Source organism: Xiphophorus hellerii, chromosome 13, assembly GCF_003331165.1.
Source record: "Xiphophorus hellerii strain 12219 chromosome 13, Xiphophorus_hellerii-4.1, whole genome shotgun sequence".
In the NCBI taxonomy this organism is placed as follows: Eukaryota; Metazoa; Chordata; class Actinopteri; order Cyprinodontiformes; family Poeciliidae; genus Xiphophorus; species Xiphophorus hellerii.
The window spans coordinates 18,420,049-18,443,492 of NC_045684.1; the positions used below are offsets into that span (position 1 = coordinate 18,420,049).

The 23,444-nt window shown below is 37.9% G+C and overlaps 1 protein-coding gene across 1 annotated transcript in view; it reads left to right on the top strand.

Moving 5' to 3' along the window:
- The window catches only part of rapgef5a (Rap guanine nucleotide exchange factor (GEF) 5a), a 46,702-nt gene continuing 23,258 nt past the window's right edge, over positions 1-23,444 (top strand). Inside the window, exons 1-8 of the mRNA XM_032580976.1 lie at positions 1-519; positions 11,524-11,574; positions 14,589-14,695; positions 15,186-15,307; positions 16,811-16,988; positions 22,187-22,268; positions 22,396-22,444; positions 22,570-22,643. Coding sequence (XP_032436867.1) covers positions 376-519; positions 11,524-11,574; positions 14,589-14,695; positions 15,186-15,307; positions 16,811-16,988; positions 22,187-22,268; positions 22,396-22,444; positions 22,570-22,643 — 807 coding nt within the window. The 5' untranslated portion in view covers positions 1-375. The remainder of the gene's footprint in view (positions 520-11,523; positions 11,575-14,588; positions 14,696-15,185; positions 15,308-16,810; positions 16,989-22,186; positions 22,269-22,395; positions 22,445-22,569; positions 22,644-23,444) is intronic.

The following is a 23,444-nucleotide window of genomic DNA, read 5'->3' on the forward strand; positions in this document are numbered from 1 at the left end:
CAGTGAATGAAAGGTGGAAGTGATGCAATGTGTCGATGCACCTGTAACTCCCCTCCCCTCCCTGGACAGCGCACACGTCAACCTGGTAGTAGGCTACGGAGCAGCGGGACGCGCGAGCCACTGGGTGGAGCAGGCGGCGTCGCGTGCTGCGGAACACATTCTGTAGGTTGTTAACCGCGCCGCGCGCGGTCTGGATGCAGATGCGGGTCGGCGAGAGTAAGCGCGAGGAACAGGGGGGAAATGGCGAACGGGCGCGGGCAGCGGTGCGCCTCCTGAGGATACACTAGGCAGAGACACCGGGAGTGGAGGCAGTCAGGCAGGCGGCAGGCAGCTCGAGGACACGCAGTCAGAGGAGGAGAAGAAGGGGGGTGAACCATGGAGGACTCGGAGCCCGCAGAGGACGGCTTGCTCGCGGGCTTGCGGTGGAACAGGAGCGCACGGGACCAAGCGCAGCTCAAACACAAAATTCGGGATCTGCCGGGGCTGCTCAAGCACGGGCTGCACCTGCGGAAAAAGAGCGTGAGTATTTCGAACAGACCACTGAATGACTGTCCGTCCTTCCGTGTTTGATGAGCGTTACTAGCTGTGTTATCTTTTAACTGCCAGGTTGCATGACTCCACTTTGTGCTCTGAGGCCGTTTTGTAAGCTCGTCACGACTCAGGTGTTTTTCATTTTCCCACAGGGATAGATGTCGCAGAGGCAAGCTTTTTTTTATATATAAATGTGTGTGTGCGCAACTGTGCTTGTTACCTACTACATCTATAATGACCAGAATAGCTTTTGGACACCATACCTTCACAGTCCCGTAGTCAGGGCAACAGCACCCCCACTATCATTCACAGTCACATTAAAAGTACCTGTGGTAATGACATTTCTCACTCAAATCCTCAGTGTTCTTTCTTTTTTCTAATCAAACTGTATTTTTTTAAATATCTGTCAGTTTATTTATGACATTATTGGAAAAGGGATTCCATTGAGATAGTGAAAGTCTTAGATGACATGTCAAAATGTCAGAGCTGTGGCCTAAAATAACAGTGGTAAAGACTGACAATGCAAATGGAGCTCATAATGACAGCACATTATTGCAGTCCCGGTATAAGAATAGGCTAATTTGAATTGGAAGTAAAACAAAAAGTCTTGATGTAAATTTGAAATGAATTTTGATTCTGAAGGGCATATCAAGAATTCTCTTTTCTTGTTTCAAGATTCACAGTTTTGTGCGTACCACATCTTTCCGATGAAAAATAAGCTGCAAAATAAAGGTGGGCTTAGTGGTGCATCATTGACGTGACCTGATGTATTTTCAAAGACAGACAAACCTTGAGTAAAAGTACCAGACTTCATATTCAAACGATGATTTAAAATACTAAAAATACTTATTTCTACTGCTACAAAATAGCATAATATGTTATTATTAAGATTAATACAAATTTTGATCCATAGACTGAAACAGAATAAACACCAATAATAAATGCAATTGGGGTTTTGAAGTCCTTACCACACAAAATTTATCTAAGAGCAACTGTAGGGGTGGGGCATCACTTTCTTAACTTATACTGCTGCCAGAATAAAACTCACATCCTCCCTGCACTTTCTGTGGCATCTTTATAAAAAGTGCATTAAACCATAGGAACAATTGCTGCTTTGATACTTAACTTTTTAAAGCCTTTGTGTACCTTCAGACTTGTAACAGGTCCATTCCTAGTGCCAAACAGCCTTGAAAGCCTTTTTTGTCCTGTCAGACTCGCTTCTCAAATTCAGTATTTCTTAATTTAAACAATACCAGTTGTTTAATTGATCGGTCAACAGCTTTTTGCTTTTCTTTGTTAAAGATCGGCCAGTGAAGCTTTTTCTGAGCCTTGCTGTGTCCAACAAAAAGCACCCGACATGCCAAGTGCCTGCTCTGAGTGTCCGCTCTGCTCATCCTTGTCGTCAGCGGCGGCCACTCAAATACTCGTCCCCGGTTCCCTTTGTGAAAATCATCGGTGGTGTGCCAGGACTTCCTGTCCCGCTGGAGCCAGATGTGCTAAAAATATGCAGCTTTTCTTGTGTTAAAGCCACATAGGACCACTGAGAAGAGCAGTTTGTGTCATGTTACATCTGGTAATTTTAAGTGATGTGCAAATGAACTACAGAGTGAGGCCACTCCGTGTCCTGTTAATGGTTAATGTGATAGAAATCTTCTTGCCTAATTATTCACTGATATTGGACCTTGACACAGAGGTGAATAAAACATGGATGGAACCAAATTAAAATGTTATTTGAAACATGGAAAGTAGCACAAGGGGTTTCTTTAGGGTTTTAATTGTATAATCTATAATTAAAGATGAACTGATTGACTTTTTGTAGTCAGTGCGGATTTAGTTTTTTCTTTGAGGTGGACCTGCAGATTATGATTTTGACTGATCTTGATATTTATATGTATTTTTCTAAGCACTATTACAAATGTGGTGGAAATGGGCTGAAGGTTCCCTAATAGATGTAATAGTTTTTATTCCAACAAAAAATGAAAGAATTGCAAGCTTATCCAAATTATTATATTAAAATCCAAAATACATACAAATTTTTAACATAAAATTAGTCAATATGACTAGTAGTACTCAACACAGCTATCAAGGGTTCGATTCCTCTTTGTATTTTTTCACCAATTCTCAATCAGCCTGTTTCCTGACTGACTGCTGTGAATAAAGGCCGGTGGTGCCAGAAAATCTTTACAAGTATTTAAAATTAATTTATTCTTGCAAAAAGCCTGAGCACTTTTCTGAAACATTTTGTTTTCTGTTTTTTAAATTGCTGCATTTGAAGGAAAGGAAACAGAAAGATCAAGTAGATTAATATTTCTGTTTAGTTTTTTTTTATTTTCTGAGAGTTATGCAATGAGACGGACAAAATTAGAGCAAATATGTGACTGTTCACTGCAGACTGGTTCTCACTAGATTCCACCAGTTTCTTCCATTCACTCACAATAGCTTGTGCACACAATATAAGTATAACAAAAAACCAAAAACAATAAAGAGACGGAGATAGCAGTAAAAAAAATCCTTGAGAATCTAATAAAGATTTACTCTAAAATGAATTTAGATTTTTTTACCTGGTTACCTTTCCCAAAACCACACATTTTTTTCTGTTACTTATTAATGCAGAATTTTTGACATGAGCAGTTTCTCACATCACATAAAAAATCCGGAGTGAATAGAAACTGCTGCGTTGCACTAACGCCATCAATTGCCTCAGAGTCTAGCCTCCAGCAGCCTCACCTTGGAGAATCCTGTCTCACATTGTTTTAACTTGCACTGTTGCTCCTCTTATTGCTTCTTTCAATGTCTGCAGTGTGAAAGAAGCATAAAGAATTGATAACACATAGTTTTTAACTTTTACCACATTTACCATGTTACTCTGCCTTGGATCTGGATAAATTCCCATTCACTTGTTGCAGTTTCTAGTTCTTGACTGTTTTTTTTTTTTTTCTTGACGGGTTTTGATTTAACAAAATGGAAAAATACTTTTACAGAAAACACTGCGTGTCGTTTTTTTAACTGAAGCGGGAAAAAAAAGAAAAAAATTGGATGGATCGCTATGCATGTGGTGTGAGATGGATCTCTCTGAAACGTATTTTAATGCAGTATCTTTCATTGGAATTAAGTGCATTTAGATCCAAATACTTTGTTAAATAATAGTAGTAAAGGTGAATTTGAATAGTTTTTGTGCATGTTATGGTGAATATCCACAATATTTAAACTACATCTGTATTGTTGTCTATGCCCGTCGCTGTTTCTCTGAGGTATTTGTGAAACATTGAGACAGACACGATAAAACATCAAGCGAGTTTAGATTTTGGGGCTTGGCATTGAGATGTTTGTAGAGAATCCTGTGGTTCTTGTGGATTCCAGGGTTAATGCCCTATGGACCAGAAATGCTCTATTAGATCGCATGTATGGTGAATTTTGACAACTGAGTTAATCATTTCCAGGTTCTTTCCATGTTTCTGCTGCTGAAGGAGGGATCTGCTGTGAGCTCAGAGGCGTTTCAAGGATCAGAAGAAACAAAGATTTACTGTCAGTGTTCACTTTACCCTGGTGAAGTCTTGGTGCTTTGATTGATCAGTGATTACATTTCAATTATTCATCTAAAAATAGTTGTTGGGCAAGTTCACATTTTAAAAGAACTAGATACAATTAAGATGATTCAGCTCATGGTTCAAAGTTTTGGATCAACTTTTAAGTTGTTCACATGAATGTCTCTCCTTCTTTGTGTATTCCAAGACAGTACAAGTCAGTAGGTTTTTGAAAATTAAAGAAATGATCTAAATTCACAAGCTGAATACTTGCGAGTTTAATCGGGCACTACAATAAAGATTTTTTTCTTCAATATAAACCAATTCTTGGGATCAGATCAAGAAATCCTCGTTATACAGGATTTTTGACATGTTCCAACCTGGATGTTGTAATTCGCTCACCAGTAAATGGCTCGTGTTCAATACCTAAATGCACTCATGGATGTGAGTTACTTGATATTTCTTGTTGATTGAAACCTTAATGAAAACTCTGTCATGCAAACACATTGACTTATGGCCAATTTCAAATGTAAAGTTGATTGCCTGTGACTGTTGATGCTTTTCTAAAATGCTCCCCTCCCTTTCTAAAACTCCCTCTGTGAATGGTTGTTGATATTCCTCAGGAGCTGATCTAATTTCTACAATATAAATGCTGCGAACAGTAGCTTCGGATGTGATTCGGCCTCTGCCATAAATATTTCTCTTCTCTAACTGCATTATACATACATAAAATAAGAAAGATGAAGATGTGAGTTGGGGAAAAAAGTCTCATTAAGAAGAAACGTATACAAAGCTCCAATCTTTATACACACAGAGTATATTTCAAGCCAGAAGGACAATTATGAAATGGAAAAGTTACATAACAATGCCGATGTTTGTGGCATTCCTGATAAAACAAAGAGGAAAGAAGTAGTTAAACTCACATTATTACAAACTCCTTTGAAGGCAACTTTAGTGCCAAGTGGAATAGCTTAGGGTCATTTATTCTCATTTAAAATTTAGACTGCATTTATGTTGGGGGAGTAAATAAGCAAATATATTCACGAGACAGGAGAAGGATTTAAAGGGCCACACATACTTTGACATAAACATGGGTTTATTGTTTAACCGATAATACTGATTATGTGATTGCCTTGGGTCTGTTTTAAAACACAACAGTTTTTAAGATCCAATTTCTTGCCATCAACTTTCCACAGAAAGCATTTGGGCATGAGCTGGTTTGAGATTCCTGAATCGGCCAAAATACACCATCTTAATTAAATAAAAATGTGGAAAATTACTTCATTACTTATATTTAAATTATTTAATTTAATTATTTCCAAAATAAAATGGTATATTTCTTTTACAGTTTCAATGTGACAAATATTGCAAAAAAGATAGTAACTGTCTTTTTAGTTGGGTTATCTACTTTGCTAGAGGCAATAATTGGATGCTTTATACTAGTCATGCTGTTTGTAGCTTGGCATCTGTATCTTTATAAAAACCATTACCTTAATAAGAGTGATAGCTAGTGCTCCTTTCATTCCCTCATCATGACTGCCTGTGATTTTCCCAACCAAATTTGTTTGAAAAATGACACATTTCCTATAAGAGATCAGAAAATGGTAGCAGTTTTACCAGTCACTCAAAGATTAATACGGTTTGCATAACATTTGTCTTAATACAACAAAGCCAATCTGTCATGTTAAATTTGTTTTTTTGAAATATCTTAGTTATCCTTAAATGCACCAAGAGAACCGTAATATTAAAGAAATAAAATTTTATAGGAAACTTGTTAAACTATTTTAGTTTTTTCCATGTTTTTCAGAATTCCAGGCTTTACCAAATGAAGTACATTTTCATCTAAATGTTTCTGTAAGCTAAAGAATTCAATTCAACATTCAATAGTAAAATAACCCAAATTGAGAGGGGTTAGTTGAATAATTCATTGTTTTTTTTTCAGAATTTCTTAGTATTTTTTATCACTGTTTTCCATTTTTACTTGCTGTATCATTAATTGCCCCCTGGAACGCAAATAAACCTTAACTGAACTGAACTAAAGCTCTTAAGAGTTTAAAAATTTAGCATGTTTGTCATAAAAGTAAACAAACTGTCCAAAGCTTTTACTCCCCAACTGTTACCGTGTCTTACATTTTGGTCCGCTTTTATTTCTTGATGCAATTATTAGAGGTGGATATGCTCATTACTGTCTAGACCGAACAAAAATAGCATAAAATAATTTAAACTTCTTGTGTATATACTAATTACAGGATTTATCTTAAGACTTGTTTGGACAAGCCAAAGCTCATGCTTTGGAGAGTTTGAATGCATTTGCTGCGTTTGTCTCCTTTGATGACTCCATTTTGACTTCCCTGAGAGGCGAACGTGTCGAGGAGTCGACAGGAGCTTAGCTTGGATGTGTACTGGAGTGTGCGAGAGGGGGCTCACCAAGCATAGCGTGTTCCAGCTCTTCACTGTGCTCAGCAATCTAATCTGAGAGTAATCCATTTTTTGCAGATAATGACCTCGCTGCTCCTGCTCTCTCTCACTCTCTGTATATGCACTTTGAAGTCATTGCATTGATAAGTGTGTCAGCATGTGCACTTCTCTTTTCTCTTCTCTGCTTTTCTTTCTTCTCTGTTCTTCTCTTTCTTCTCTTCGCTCTTCAAAGCTGCAATGACATTAGTCCTCACTCCTTGTCACATGGAAGTGTTTTTCTGTAGAGGAAGTGATGCACAAACGTCAAGACTCACAGGAACATAGCGGCAGAACTCCATCTTGATGTGTGATACAGTATGAATGAAACACCTCTGGTGCTGGAGCGATTCCCGAGCGTGTCTGTGAGAAGAGATGACACTGGATAAACAAAGAACCCTTGAAAGATCTGTGTTATAACCAGAAAAACAGACAGAGATTACAAGACACGATAGAGAATCAAAAACAAGGGAGAGACATGGAGCGAGAGGAAGAGATAGAAAATGTTTTATTTTGTCTATGTGCATGACTGGCTGGTGTTCTCTGTTAAACCCCTGGTCCAAATGCTGCATTTGCACTGCATCAACACTGACTTGGCATCTTTACAGCCACAAAGCGATCTTCATAACTTCAGCATTACATCAGATTTTTTTAATTGCAATTTTTAAAACAGACTTTTTAAGATTAAATTTCATCACAGATAAACCGAGGTGCTCCAGGTTCCTTGATAGTGGTGGGTGTTTTCAATTAAAATGAGGGAAAAAAACATTTTTACATTGATGCATACATCGATAGGGTATTGAATTATGATCACATCTGCCAGAACATCCTTTATGTTTTTTTTTTCTCTCTTTCTTTTGAGGCATGGACTCCACAGAACCCTTTAAAACACCTTCTAAAATGTTCTGATCAAATCTGTTTTCCTAGCACATCCTATGGATGCTCGATTGGATTGTCATCTGGGGAATTTAGTTGAAGGAGGGAAGTCATCTCTGCAAACTCTTTGTTGTGGTCTTCAAACATTCCCAAATCATTTTTGCTTTATCGCAGGGAGCCTTATCCTTCTGAAAGAGGTTACAGCCAACAGGGAATACTGTCTCTATCAATCTTGTAAGACTTCTTATTTGAAGTGTCCATGTGGATAGGAGACCTAAGATTCATTGGTCAAAGCGTTGCAGTGTCACTGACAGCTTGACTTTTTTATGATTGTGCATCCTGGTGGGATGTGTTTCTACAGGTAAACAGTGCAAACATTTGGCCATCCATGTGAAGTAAGTCTTCTTCCATTGCTCTTAGGTCCAGTTCACACGGGTTAACCTTCAGTTCATCCATGCATCATTGAGCTTTGGCGCCCATGATCATGTCAACGGTTCACAACTGTTCAGTTTGTGGGGAACACTCTGGCTGAGCATAATCTGTACATAATTTGTTTGGATTATGTATCTTCTTCTGATTAGTGAAATTATTGTTAAATTGTGAAGATGACAGCAGAAACAAGAGATTGTGAATCAGAAGGATCTACTACTAAACATTTGCCTGACAGAAGAACAACTGCAATTCATTGATGGATTATGGCAAATATTTTACTAAGGAAAAAAACTGCAGTTGTAAAATGGAGTCAGTTTGACAGAAGATGTCTGCATTGGCTGTGTGTGTTTGGAAGCACACCTAAAGCTTTGTTTTGCCACGTTCTGAATCAATAACACCCGTGTAGTTGGATACATCTAATCAGCTAGCTAAAGACTTCCTGGGGTGCTCTTTGCCTGCCAGGCTGGAAGTGATCAAATCCCTGCTTTTGCATGGTTAAGAGTGCGAAATATTTAGCGCAGATAATATTCATGCATTTAGCAAACAAGATAAGAACTATATTTTGGAGAATTTTCTTTTGAGCCAAAATTAGTTATTTAGGGATTCCTAAAATCTGCGCTGGTCTAATTTGTCAAATTTTTGGTGACAAAGTAAATAAAGATCTTTGTTTTTTATTGTTGTTTTTTTTTTACTGCAATACGATGAAGAATAATGGAGATGTGTATGGTTTTTATCTTTTGGCTTGTGTGTGTGAGCATGGGCCATTCCAAATAGTGTCATTGCTGTAATGAGGATCACCCAGACTGATCTCCATCCCTCTAATCATCTCTCCGTCTCATTTCCCTGCAACTCAAATCCTCTGTTGAACAACTCGCCCTCTCCATCTTTCTTTCTCTCGCTTCCTTCATAATTACAATGATCTTTCTGCTTCTCACCTCCTCATCTCTCCTCCTCTCCATCTGTCATACACATCCACTTATTTATTCATAAATTGTTGTGAGTTGTCTAGCCTTTTACTTTTTTTTTCTCCCCTCTAGCGCCTCAACTCATTTTTTTAATCTACATCCATCATTCATGTTCATTAAAGTGCTTTTCATTTGTTCATTTTATCTACCTGCATGCGTTTGTCATTTTTTAGTCGGTGGGTATAAAAAGTAGAAGGGCAGCAGCAATTACTAGCACAGACTCCTATAACAGCTATAACCCCACGAGTATTCATGTTTCACTGAGTCAGCTCACAAACCTGTTAAACTCTGACTGCCAGAGCTGCTTATCTGTCTCTGTCCAATAAACTCAACTGGAAACGTGATCATCATCCTAATGGACTTACAGCGTATATATGTCTAGGTGGCATTACCCTGGAGTGCAACATGCACATTTTGCCCCCTTGCTCCAGCCATGTCCGTTAATATACTACATTTTTCAATATTTTAAGAAGGTGTTCTTTATGTGGTTTATTCTATTTTTACTTGTAGGCAATATTCTCTCCAAGAGTGCAGATGTTGGGGATGTGAGTACAAGAACATGGTTTGATTTTGATGATGTATCATATTGAAGTATTTTAAAAGTCAAAAGGTCCTGCAAATGCTGTATTAATGGTGCCCCGCTTGGCTCCACTGACTGCTGGAGTTAGGACCCCTGCATCAAATTTAAAATGTTTGTAAATTCAATGTTGTCCATTTCCACCTTCAATCAAATTTTAAATGTTTTCAAATTCAATGTTGTTCATTTTCACACTTTACAAAAGCCACCTTCAAATTCATTTTCACAAAAATTTAAACTGGATCATTTCATTCTAATAATTTGCTACATAAGAATGCCGAGCTCAGTTTAGTGTGGAATAAACCAGTTGGCGTATTCATTGGGCCAATGTTTGGCATTGCATGCGTATTCGCTCTCAATCATCATTACATTGTTTAGTATCTACTTTTAATTAGCCAAATTTACAATGCACCATTCGTTTACATATTTCTCATGCTGTCTTACGTTGTTGGAAAGCAAACAGAGGGTGACATTTGAACTAAAGAGCTTCAAATTACAATCCGTTACAAGATTGACAGTATACAGTATGTACCCAGTCAAAAATGTGGTTTATGTAATTTATAGAAAACCTCTGCACTTTTTCTTCAGCTGGCTGAATGAACCTAGATGAATTAATACAGGGTGTAACAAATGTGTACACACATCAGCAAATTGCAAAGCTTGGGCAACTCTCCTGCATAAAGTTTACTTAAAGTATACTGTAGTTAGTCTCTCTGAACAATATCCCTTGTATTCTGAAGAGAATGTCATCTAATGTCCCCACAATGAGCCACACTCAATTCTTGTTTCTCCACTAAAAACCCCTTATAATCTTCAACGTACTCAAAAATAATATTTCTAATAAAGTTCTGGGAAAAGTTATTATTAGACATAAAGCAGGTTTAGATTTCACTGGGGCTGTAGAAGTAGACTAAATATAGTTTTGCTTCCAAATATTAAAATGCTAATGTTGCATTTATGACACTGTAGTCAATAGCCTGTGCTACACTAACCCACATCTTACAATGTTCTGTTTGATTGGTGAGAACATTGGTCAGAAAAGCATAAATGGTGGAAATCCCTTTATGACATCAGTCGTGATTTTAAGGTGTGTTGGCATAAAGATTAATATGCAACCAGTTTATGTTTACAGTGATGCTTCACACGTTTTATGGACATTTCTCAACATGATAACATTTGCTCTCATTTTGTTGCTTTGACAACTTTGCTGTTTGATAAAGTAAACCAGTACAACCTGAACCAGTGTGGAAGGCATTCAGTTGAACAGAAAGGGTAAATGTTTTTATTTCTTAAATTACTTTTTTTTTCTTGGCCCTGATAGTTATCAATTTTCATCAGGAGTTCATTTTTGTTATTTTTGTGCTGTTTGTACATCTACATTAATGTTTTTGCAGTTAATATCATGAACAGAGAACCTCTTCACACCTGTAAAGAAAATGTTAAATTCTTCTTTCAAAGGTGACGTTTTGTCATGTTATTATAGTCTTTAAATGTTTAAACACTCTTCGTGAGTCATCTCCCCCTCTATTTACTTGACAATCCTGATCATTGTTAATCTGGTTTATAACCAGTCTTTCCGCGCCGTGTCTACACTCATCTTCCTGCACTGGCACCACAATGATCCATAAAGATTAAGGGTTTATTTCCTGATAGGGGAAGTAGAGGAGAAGTGGATACACCTGGGGGAAAGAATGGTGTTATTAAGAGGGAAGATATCTATTGTGGGTTGTCTGTAAAATGTGACCATTACACTGATGGTTGGTTTTTGTTGATGATGAATGAATTGTCAAATACAAGTTTTACTTGTGGAGGAGGCACATGAGAATATATAAAGTAAATGGCATAAATGGTTTGCTTGAGTTTATGACTGGTACAATCCCCTGACAAAACTTCCAGATGACTCAATCACATTTTCTTTAAGTTTGATAAAAGTGTTTCATGATAACACATGTCCTGCATTAATGTGTGGATCTGCTCTCTCGCTTACTTCTACTGCGAGTTCAAACAAACCTGACTAATGTTTTCAGAATAATAAAACCAGTCATCCCCTTCTCAGACTTGTTTGTTTAGTGTGTTTACCGTGTGTGTATGGGTGGGTGGGCGTGTGTGTGTGTGTTATATCTTGTGTGAGTTGGCTCTGATGGCTTGTGTTTTGTTTCAACAGCAATCACCCGACACTATCCCTGGACCAAGCACCGGGTCTGCAGTACACAAGGTAGGGAGAAAGAACACGAGTATAAACAAATGACATCATTACTTTCTAGTTTTCTCTGTTCAGCACAATGAAGTGTTTATTTATTCACAAATGACATCAGTGGGGATATTACCTTGAACATTGTCCAAGTCACTTTCACTGCTGACACAGGCCTCATGTGATCATGTAATTTGGCTTTGGGAATATTTTAAGCAGTGCACTATGCAAAAAGCCTAACTGTAGAGCTCAAATATTAGATTATTGTCCTTCATCTCTGAAGGTTTAAACAAAATGGTTAAAACATAAACCCACATCCCGGGCAAGTATATAAAGAACAAATTTGCCAAATAATTACATTTTTAAAATTTTATCTTTTAAAATTATGTGAACATTACATTGCCACCCACACAAGAGGATGTTCACTGTTAGGATCTCTTGTCAGGTTTCTGTTACAGTCTGGGGGGATTCCAATGAAGTCACTGGATCTGACTTTTGAACCACTTATTCAGATTAGATTGAATGATGTTTGAAATTTGATAAATGCTTTTGTAACTCTTGTTAAACCATAGATCTATGTCTAAAAGGTGATATCACACTTTTTCCTCATTCTCATTTCTCCATGTGGAACCGCCAGGTCTCAACAGGAGCTTGGACTAAAAACCAAACCAAATACCGTTTCCATTAGAGATGTTTTTGCATTTTTTGTTACCGTCCTATTTCCTTCTACACAAATAGAAGATGAGGGTGAAATATCAACTAACATCACTTTGTAGCTAGATAGCACTACAGATTACACTGCAATTACATTTGACCCATTTTTACATATTTCCTTTAAATGCTTTTCCACATCTGAAACCTATATTGTTCACTGTGAGTTTGACTTCCTTTTGTATTAGAATACAAATAGTATCTAACCAAAACGCAGAAAAAAATTACAGCACAAATAACTACAAATTTCCTCAAATCATGTGGTGCATACATATCACATGTTAGAATTAAGAATAAGGAAATTATCACATTGCTCAAGTGGTTCTTTTTATAATCAAACTTGCCGCTTCAGGAAAAATAAATGCTACAGAGCAAACGCTGTGACTTGTAACTAAAGGAATGTGGGGACACCTTCTGCAAAATGCATCAAGTGTGCTTTCTGTGATGACTTCACTGCTGCAATTAGCTATGACAACTGAGCAACCATGCACAACCCAAAAGACTCGTATTAACTGGTAAATTAGTCAGGCTATCTGCTGCTCTATGACCATATGAGTCTCTTACATTCTTTTTGTAAAACTTTAGGTCAGGGGTTTTTTTCACAGCTCTTCATCAGTTCATTATTATTTACATGAATTTGTAGATGCAGGTTCCTTTTTTATTCCTCCACAATACTTTGTGATGGTGGTGATTTTGACTCGGCTCTTCAACACCTCACTTATGTTCTGTTTAGGCATTTTTTGTGGATATGCTGGTATATTCTGGAATGTTGCAGTAGGCAGTAGAGACGGTTTTAGCTTTCAGGGCTCACATTTAACTCTGCAGTTTTTTAAACTATATGGGAGTTTATGCTCAGGCTAGTAATTGCGAAGTTTGAAGGCATTGCTGCAGGGTGAATGCTAATCATTTGGGTCAATATGCCAAGTCATGAACCATCTTCTATTCAGAGAGAAGAGACTTTCTTCCTAGTTCTGGCAACTTTTCTAAACCCGCTGTTATGAACCTTTAGCATTTAATTTGCCAACTGAAGCTTGTAGATTCAGTTAGCTCCTTTTTTGGGATGTTGTTGTGCACAGCATGGGAAGGCCTCCTGGTGACCTTGGCATTTTCACTCCGGTAAATTTCTTCAATGTTTTTTTATTATTATCATATAGCTGAGTGAGTTTCAGATAGAATAGTTCCTATATCTTGTCAGAATGAAAAGCAACAGTTACTGATGTTTGTCTGTGTTAATGTTATGGGATGATGGTACCAATGGTGGTAGGAGTTTGTCCTGCAATTGTTGGGTTGCAAGTTGGATTTCTGCTCCGTCCACCTCTTATGTTGCCTGTGGGCAAGACCTTTCACCTGGTGAAACGTCAGATTTTCAGTTTTTACAGAGAATAAAAGTCACAAAACAGGAGGCATTGCAGTTTTTTGCAGACTGTTATGGGTATACAGAACCTGATTCTTGTCCACCACCAAGTAACCAGCAATTTTCAGCTGAGAAACATCGGGCTTTGCCATCCTTGTTGATGCCACCTTGACATGTACCACTTACCTAAGATGCGATGCAAATATAAACAACCTGTAGTTGGAGCTACTCTTGAACCAAAGCAGAACTCATAAAGTACACAGCAAGAATTTCTGTGAGGTTGACCTAGGCATACAACTTCCCCAGATATCAATCCTACTTAGCAGTTTTGGGGATGTTCTGTTCAAAAAGAGTCAGATTCATGGATGCCTCACCTTCCAGTTAATAGGACATTTAGGACCTGCTGTTCACCTTTTGGGTGCCGGTTTGTTGGAGTTCATGCCCCTAGAGGGACCAACACACTATTGTTGGACCTCTAAGCTAATACATGTGCAACCTATTGATTTTTATTATGTGTAAACCAGCTTGCAGCATGTGAAAGATTTCACAGAAAGCATTTGATGTTTTAATATAATGTGTGAAGCCTCTTTACTTAGGCAGTATGCTCTGCTCTGATTCATGTACAGTAGAAGACCTGAGAAGCAGAACAGTGCCAGCAGCCATGTAAACAGTTTAATTGAAATACAGATGTGTTTATGATGGCATAGACAGCGGGAGTATTGCAGAGTTTGTAGACATAGTCAATGGTTGATTCCTCAGGGGGGAAAGAAATCGAGCTGTCCTTGTGAGCCGGTCAATGACAGTGGCACATAACCACATTAGCTTCCTACAATCTGATATCCATCTGTAAATAATTCTGTGTTTAACAAATTCTGCAGCTCTTGTTTTATTTATTTTTTATTTGCAGTTTTTAGCACTTTAGCTTGTTTAAAGAAAATGTGTTTGTTTGCTAATTTGTACATGTTTGTTTCAGTCTTGCTCCCAGAGTTTTCCATGTGCCGGTCGATCTGTGAGGAATGCCTTCCTCTCTCATGGACCGTACCCAGCCAAAGATAAGATCCACCTGGCCAGAATCATACGGTACGCCCGTCTCTGCCTGTTTGTATGCAGAGCTGGATCGATGAATTCAGCGAAGCGTGTAGACTGACTCACCAGTCACTGGAGAGCCCCATTTTAATTGGTCAGTCTGGTTGTTCATGCAGGACAATGGACAAAGAGGAATGTAGATGTGGTGCACAAATATTTTTGGAATACAGTCACTTTATGGAATTATACATAAATACAGAACATCCAGGTCCTTAAAAAGAAAACAAATGATTTTTGTAATAGATACCGGAACTGTAAATGCTGTAAATACAGCCACACCGACACAGAGACTTTATCTTCATGGGGAAGTAGAGGAAAAACATTCGCTGTTTCTGAGGAAAACCCTTATACAGAGCTAATGAATAGTCAATGGGTATTGATTTAAAAAAAAGAGCTTTCATGCAATAAAAATATGTGAGCATCATGACATTATATGGCCCTACTTGTGCTATAGAGTGGTCATATATGCATCTGCTTTTAACAGGCGCAGCTATGTGGGAGTGGAGCTGGTGCAGTGGCTGTGTGAGCAGTGCGTGTACGTGCGCTGTCGGACTACTGCTGTGCGTGTCTGGCAGGTGCTGCTGGAGCTGGGAGTCCTGCTGTCTGGTAACACACACGCCCCCCCCCCACACACACACACACGAGCAGATAGCTAGAACTGTGCTTCCAAATTTATAGCCACCTACCAGCGACATCAGCACATCTCTAAAGATACAAGTGCTTAACTCGGTTATTTTCAGCAGAAAGGAGAGCTTCATTTGCTGCCTCATTCACCTGCTCAGCACATGAGCTTGAATTTAGTGCAGATCTGTCACATTGAAACTGGGAATTACAGCCACATATATCAGAGCCCCATTTTCCTGTATTGTTTCATTATTCTGCAGAAAAGAATGATTGCTCCTGCTCAGGTAAAGTTCATTGGTCTGGTGCAAAGATCCACTGTTTAACAGTGGGATTTTGCTTTCTGTCAGCATTAGAAACCAACTCTTTCCATTTTGTAATGGTTAATTAAACCTATTTTAAGTGTTAATCTGTATTTGTCTAGATTTAGATCCTCAGACTTGCATTTGTTATAGCTTGAATAAAATCCATCTTATTAAATTAGCTACCCAAGAGGACTGTGTAAGTGTTTGGGTGGCTGATAAAATTGAAAGATAATGGATGTGGCCTAAAAAGTTCCAATAAAGTTACACAATCAACACGTCATCCCTGTTGGTTGGTTTTGTTAGAAATCAGCCTTGCAGTGTGTAGACCTCATCATGTTTGATGGGATGCAGGGGGATCCATAGATATTATCATAGAACAGGGAAGCCAGTGTTTTATTTCTGTTATCTCAATGACTCACAGAATCCTATAACATTCACCCACCCAGCCCTTGGTTTTTATCGTGCAACCCATAGCCACTGAAGCTTGTTTTCCGTATTATCATTGAAGTCTGCCTCACTTCAGTTCTTTTCTTGCGGCTGTTTAGCTCATGCTGAGTGCTTTTCTTCTTTAGCACAACGCTGAGGAAAGAATCATGCTTTTTTTTCTTAAATTTCACATCGTTGTATCACAGATTCTTCTGAATATCTAGTGTTTGAATCTTTTACCTTGTTTATCCTTCTGCCTCTGCTGCATACCAAGACAGCCTCATGCTGAAGGGTTTTTTAATGTTTTGACTCTTGCTGGTTTCTTTTTCTGTCACTTGACAGTGTCATAGCTAACTTTGAAGGTTTTGTTATGGTTTTGTCATCGAGTTTTTTTGTTGGAAAAAAAACAAAAAAACAGGCTAATTCACAACATAGCTGCACATTTGTAAACTCACCCAAAAAGTTGCTGTATCATGTCTTCTGGAATGACTTTCTATTTGTCAATTAGATTAATTACTGTCACTTTCTATGTGATGCTACATCGAAGGAAGATTCTACAGGAAGTCCATTCTTTACACACAAGCACAAAACTTGAATCTTTACTGGCATATCTAACCTCATATCTGTATTAGTTTTTGACAACAGTATCGAAAGCAACATTTTTTATATTTTTTTCAACAGCATGATTATACCCTAATTAATGACTAACCCTACTGCTTCTCACTGCTGTTTTCTGTTTTTATTTAATTATTTCCAGTGGACCAACGGGTGGTGTTTTCGGACTCTAACACTTACTACCAGTTCAGTTTTGAAGAGTGTGACTCTGCTTCCTGCGAGTTTCGCTCCAATGAGGGGGAGTGGCCAGAAGCTGTGAAACTCCTCCTACAGCTTGCTCCATATGTCCAGTTTCGCTCTGGTGGTGGGGCCAATAGCCCGTAAGTAATAAATAAATGTACAGGAGAATGTTATTTATTATGTTTATCTATCTAATAGAACTGAGATGTGGGTTGTTATAAAGGTCGTTGTTGGTTCTATGCATCTATTTTTTCCAGAAACTCGCAGTTTTTTCCAGACTTTTCTCCCTATTCCATTCTCTAAAAGATAAATGTTATATTTCTTGTCTTTACATTTAAAGCCATCGAAAAGATTTGAGAAAAAATGCTATGTTTCTGGACACAGGATCGTCTAAGCAAAGTTGTCTCATACAGCAGAACTTTGTGGAAACACAGTTTTATGGTCATTTTCCTAGTATTTTAAGCACAGAAGGAAGCCTGTTGGTACTGAGAACTGTCTGGGAATTCATTACTTTTTAATTGCAAGTCTTGCCATTGAGGCAAGTGTTTCTAACACTTCTACACAGTTTGTATTAGGATCAATTGATGCTGAATTTTTAGGGCTAAATGCTCAGGGATGGAGAGCATGCCATGATGTTTTTAAGTCATAATGAAACAAATAAATCTTAAAGCAGTCAGTTAATGTGGAATTTCTGACTCTAAATTAGATCATTTTAAATAATCTAGATTACATACGATTGACGAGCCAATAGTGCAAGCTAATTAAATTAAATGTGAAATTGTTATTTACTGGAATTACAGCAAGAAGCTTTAAAGACGTCACTGTTTCCTTCATAAGAATCTTTTCTAAAGAGTCTGTGATTTTTCACGGTGACTGCAGCATACAGAAAGTTGCAAACATGTTCGGTAAATCTAGACTAACTCTTTTTGGCTCCATTCAAGATGTCTCAACATCAAGTGACCCAAAAAAATAATAAAAGAATCAACAAATCTGAGTCTGGGAACTTCTAAATTTTGAATGAAAAATGTAAGAACCCTGGAGCCATAGATGGTCTCCACTGACCTGAAGTGGAAAGCTCATTGCCTCTTTATACAAGCCCCAAGTGACAAGCTTCAAGTTTTGATTTGTGATGAAGGTCATTTGTCAGTTTGATTTGCAGTAAAAAAGAAAAAAATGCTGCTTTGTGTGCAATTCTGTCCTTGGAATATAAAAGTCACCCTACCAAAGATCCTCTTAAAGTCCCTGAGAGAAACCTAATCTCTGTTCAGTGTTTTACATCCTCTGCCTCCTTTGAGGGATATTTATTTGCACATACACAACCACATCTATAGAGGAAGGGCACATATATACAAAAAGTGGCACATGATGTGATCAGTCAACATACATGAGCTGGTCTCCAGGGCACTCCCACTCACACGCTTTGAGTTGTGTCACTCAGAGTTCCCTGCTTTGCTGCGCCTGTAAGTCGACTTCCTGCTGAGCCCGCCACTGAACTCAATCTGTCACTCAGAGAAATAAAGTGAGATTTGTATGTGCGGGTAATGAAACTGAAGTGTATATATGGAGAGCGAAGAGATGCAAACGTCAATGTATTCTTCTGTATGTCAGCTTCAAAGAGTGCATGTACAGACACCATGCAGAGAGTCTGACGAAACGAACCCAAATGTCATATTTGTGGTAAATCTTGTGTATCAAAGCGAACATGGCTCTGTGTTTTGGATCAGTACCTTTGTATGCAATATAGTAGTTGACATGCACTCTGATTTACTTTATTTCACTGCTTGCACAAGTCAGCAGGGTTCAGACTAATGCGTGGAAAACATCAGAGCCACTTTATGTCCGACTGAATTTTGCAACTTGTCATGTTTTGACAGTAAAATGCTAAGAAACAATGCATTTTCATGGCTTCAGTGCTGTGCAAAAGTCTTCAATCATTCCTCTTTATAGTATGATTCCAATAAGCTAGAAATTTTCCTAAACTAATTTACACAAATATTTCTTATTGCTGTCTGAAGATCTTTCAAATTTGATATTTTTAACCATAATCAGTCATTCATTTATGAACAGAACAGCATCACTTCCAGAGGTATCCGTCATGCTTGACAAGCAACTTAATTGACTGAGGAAATAAATCAGAGACAAGCACTTCTCAGTCCAAGAAATGAGTTTGCCTCATTTTACATACTTTTACCAGCTTTGCATGTCTTGAGATTGACATTTTAGACTATTCTAACCTAGGCAAAAACTCATGCTCAGTAAGGCTGGATGGAAATCATTTTTTAACATTGCAGTTTCTTACATGTTTCCATCTTTTTTTTCCTCCAGCTTCATATTCATGCAATACTTTGTATTGGTCCAAATAATATACACTGAAACTTGTGGTTGGAAAAAAAATGGGATGTTTCAGTTAACATTCACACTGCTCTGTTGGCAAAAAATCATCTATTTGCTTCAAATTAAATTAGACCCTTAGAGTTTCTTCTTTTCGTTAGATAGAAATCTAGTAATAAATCTAACTTTCTTACTGTTTGATTCCATTTCTCTGCAGATAACCATCTCACAGCTTTCCTCCTGTTCGCCTTTCTTCAGCTAAAATGTTTCAAGCTACATTGGAAAAAAGCCAAAATTACATAACCACCATGCAGGTCCAAAAGACTTGATGTACCAGAAAATCATCAGGCATTCAGCGACCAGACATAATTGCTCCTCATGCTTCTCTTGTCTCCTCCGTTGGACTGTCATTCTTGTTAATTATTTCCATTCTTTATTAATTTTTGCTCCCTGTGTGTTTTACCTAAGGAGGGTAGCATTACTTTGATTCTTGCATGAGTTGAAACAAAGCATGCCATGCTTCATAATTGATGACATGGGTTTCATAGTCTTTTATGAAGTTACGTTTTTGCATCATGTGTACATTGATCATTATATTTGAGTTATTATTTACTTCATATGAAAGATTTAGCAAATCATTTAGCATCAGAAAGTAGTGTTTCCTATAAAACCCTCTTATTTTTCTTTGAAAATACAGTATATCATCAAAATTTACATTTCATCTAAGTTCACGCAACTTAGCTTCATGCATCTCTTATGTATGAAAATTTAAGTGCAGCTTTAATTTAGCACTTGGAGTTCAAGAGAAATGTGTGTGTAAAGTACATTTTAAAGGAACGGTGCAACGAGAGACAACATTAATGTTTAATTCTTAGATGTTCTGCCAACTGCAGTAGAAGGCTGTGTTTGTTAAAGTTTGCTGATCAGGCTATGAACTCGTTATGAAACGGGCAACGTTAATATTTTAATCCTAGTACCTGCATCTTTCATTAAATCTTTGGCTACTTCAGCTGCTTTAAACATTAAAGGAAAAGGAAAAAAATTCCCTCACAGCTCACTATAGAAAACAAAATACTTTATTACCCTCCTTATGCTATATGTAGTAAACCGTTTGAGTTGGGAATAATCAACAACTAAGCAGCTGTTTTTTCTGTCTTTGAAATGCAGGATGAACAGAATTGCCAGAAGCTAAAATATGATACCTTTGCTTGGGAGGAGGAATGTTGTCGCCCACTTTGCATTGCATTCTGGTTTCAGCCAGTTCATTTCTCTTTTGGATGGAAAAGGGCATAGTCAAGTCCTGAAACACACCAGTCATCTAACATCCTACACCAATAAATAAGACTCTCTGCGTTACAGCATAGCTTTCATGTTTTCCTTAAGGCTGAAAATGTACATTTTTCTTGCTTGAGGAATTTGAATAAAGAATGATTTGAGATAATTTATGCAATTCTTTGCATCACGAAGCTCTTGATGGGCTTTGAACGAGGAGGTGGTCCAGGCACAGATCCTGTTATTTCCCTGCGCCGCTTAATGTCTGGTGACACACCTCCTACTGTGCTTCGCCTCCAGGCTCCAGGCTGGTACCTTCAGGCTCACACTGAGTCACCAAATTACCAGCTGAACACTGGCTGAAAATAAAACTTAATGATCCCAAAGAGAATAAATTTAGCGTGATGATTTAGATAGCTTTTTTTTGTCTTGCAAATGGACTTGAATATTTGGTAAGCATATCTGTTTTGCCATATTTAAGAGTTAAACACATTTTTTCCCCTACAATATGAGAATGGCAGTAAACATACAGTATTTTCACACTCCTTCAAGGCATCCAGCAATCCACCTGCCTGTGTATATATCTGTTCTGGAGCTCTAGAGCTGCTGTGTCAGGCTGAAGGCTATTGTGTTATCACCTACTCCCTGGCTTCTTCATCTATCATTCCACTATATCAGATCACACTGTACACACATATACACACATAAAGTCATCCCAGGTTTCATCTTCTTTCCTCTACAACAAGTTTCACTGGGAAACGTGGATGCAATCCAAATTGTATGCAAATGGAGACGAGCCTGTGTGTGCATACATGCTTCAGGGTTTTTACTTTGTATGTGTGTGTGTGGATGTGTGGGGGTGAGGCAATGCATCGGAAACCAACCCCCGGCTTTAGTTTTCTTAGAGTTTATGTTGGATGAGGAACCCTCGGGTGCCGTCTGTTGCTGCTCAAGACCCTCTATGCAAAGCTTTTATCTTTGCTGTTAGAATAATGCAAAGTTTGCCCCAAACACAAACACTGTCTGACATGCACACTGATGAGGACAAACACTAATATATTCATGAATGCACACAGACTTAGGAAAATCCTCAAGATTTAGACATCCACGTACATGTGCGCGCAGCTGCTGCATTGCTACGCTTACATCCACAGAGGGTGTGTGTGGAGCTTTTTTACATGCCGCCATATAAATGAAAAATAGACGTACCAGAAGCAAACTTCTCAAAACAGATGCTTTGGCTTCCAGAGACTGAAATGCGGTGGGGAATGTCATTCATTAGTCATTTAAAAAACTATTTGCATTATCAGTGCTAAAATGCAGAAAACCATCACATTTAAATTTGTGTCAATTTTTAAAAAAATGTGATCTTTAACTTTTTTTTTGTTAATTTGTGCACCTGGACCATTATTTTATAATGTTCTATATTGTGTTGTGAGAAACAAGACATCAACATTTATGTGGAGCAGCTGCATAATTAAAATGGTTAATTTTATTTTATTTTTTTTAAATAAAGGCATGTAAAATATTTAACATATGTAGTTTTTTTTTTCTGTCCATGGATTCAAATATCCAGAGATTTTCAAGATTATATAAGATGTAGTTCTGTTCACACAGTGCCAGGGGGCAGCGTAGAGAGGCTGCAGAGGCACGTCTGTAGGGAAGTTTTACACCTGAGGGCTGTTTGATTAGAATATTAAACAGTTGCAAATAAAGCTCTGTCTGTTTCTTTAAGGTCAGAGGAAGACTCTGAAGGTAACAGGGACATCTGCAGTGAGATTCTTCAGATGAAAGCTCTGGAGAGGCTGACTTCCACGGTCAGTGGCACCCAGAATGAAAATACAAGATAAATATGTGGCAAAACTGAAACAAACTTGGAATGATTGACAGATTTACTTTGTATTTTTTAACTTGTCCCTCTTTTTTTGTTGTTGTTTTAAACAGGTACAAAGCGAGTTGGCAGCTGCTCTCGCTAGAAAGACTCGCAAAGCTCGTAAGTAATGCTGTGGTTCAAGCGTTTTTTTGAAGCATTGTTAGTAGGAATTATTTGGATTTACCGTGAAACCATACACTTATGTAACAAACAATAATCCGCAATACGCTTTTGTTTGTTTGCAGTATCAGAGCAGGACTCTGACACAACTGAAACAAGCCGCCAGGAATCCAGCACCCCCAGTGAGGAGAGCAGCCCGGTAATATACCCACTAATACAAATGGCATTTTATATAATATATATATTATTTATACACAATCCTCATTCTCAATGTATTTCTAGTACAGCAGGCTTTTACCAGCTGACACCGATTTCTTTTAGCTCTGACTGACTGATTCCTTTTCCAACCAAATCTGATTTTTTTTTTCTTTTGTTTAATATTACACAAAATAGAAACGTGTTGTGGGTTCTTTGATTGTGGTAGTTTCTACTGCTTCTTTTTTAAATAAATGGCAGAAACTAAATACACAGACGCTGATCTCAAGTTGACTGACTGATGCATCTCTACTCTTTACCTTGCTGTTTCAGTTTGCAGTCACTTAATGATTTGTATTTTTTACTCCCGCATTCAAACAATTTTAATCTTTGGAAAGGTCAATCATGAAAGATTGATTTGCAGCATAATACACTTATAAATCGCAACTGCTGCTAGTTTGTTTAAGTTGTACTCTGTTTCATTTTTTTCTGCTGTTTTGCTGCTGTATTGCAAAGAGATTGCAGTATCCTACTATATTCCTCACTTCCTACATATATTGCTGCTGCACATACACAGACCACAATCCATAAGCAATAACACAAACTGCATAGACGTTGCACCATACTTAAAATGAATAGGTGGTGCTGACTACTTGGTTTCCTTTAAAGGTCATTCGAGTTCAAGTTTTATTTATGTGGAGGTACACACATGACTGAACTCTGAAAACTCAGGGGTCGGAGAAGAGTGCAGAGTAAGGCCCATGTGTTTCCTCATCCCATGTCTGTACAGTCAAAACCTTTTTCT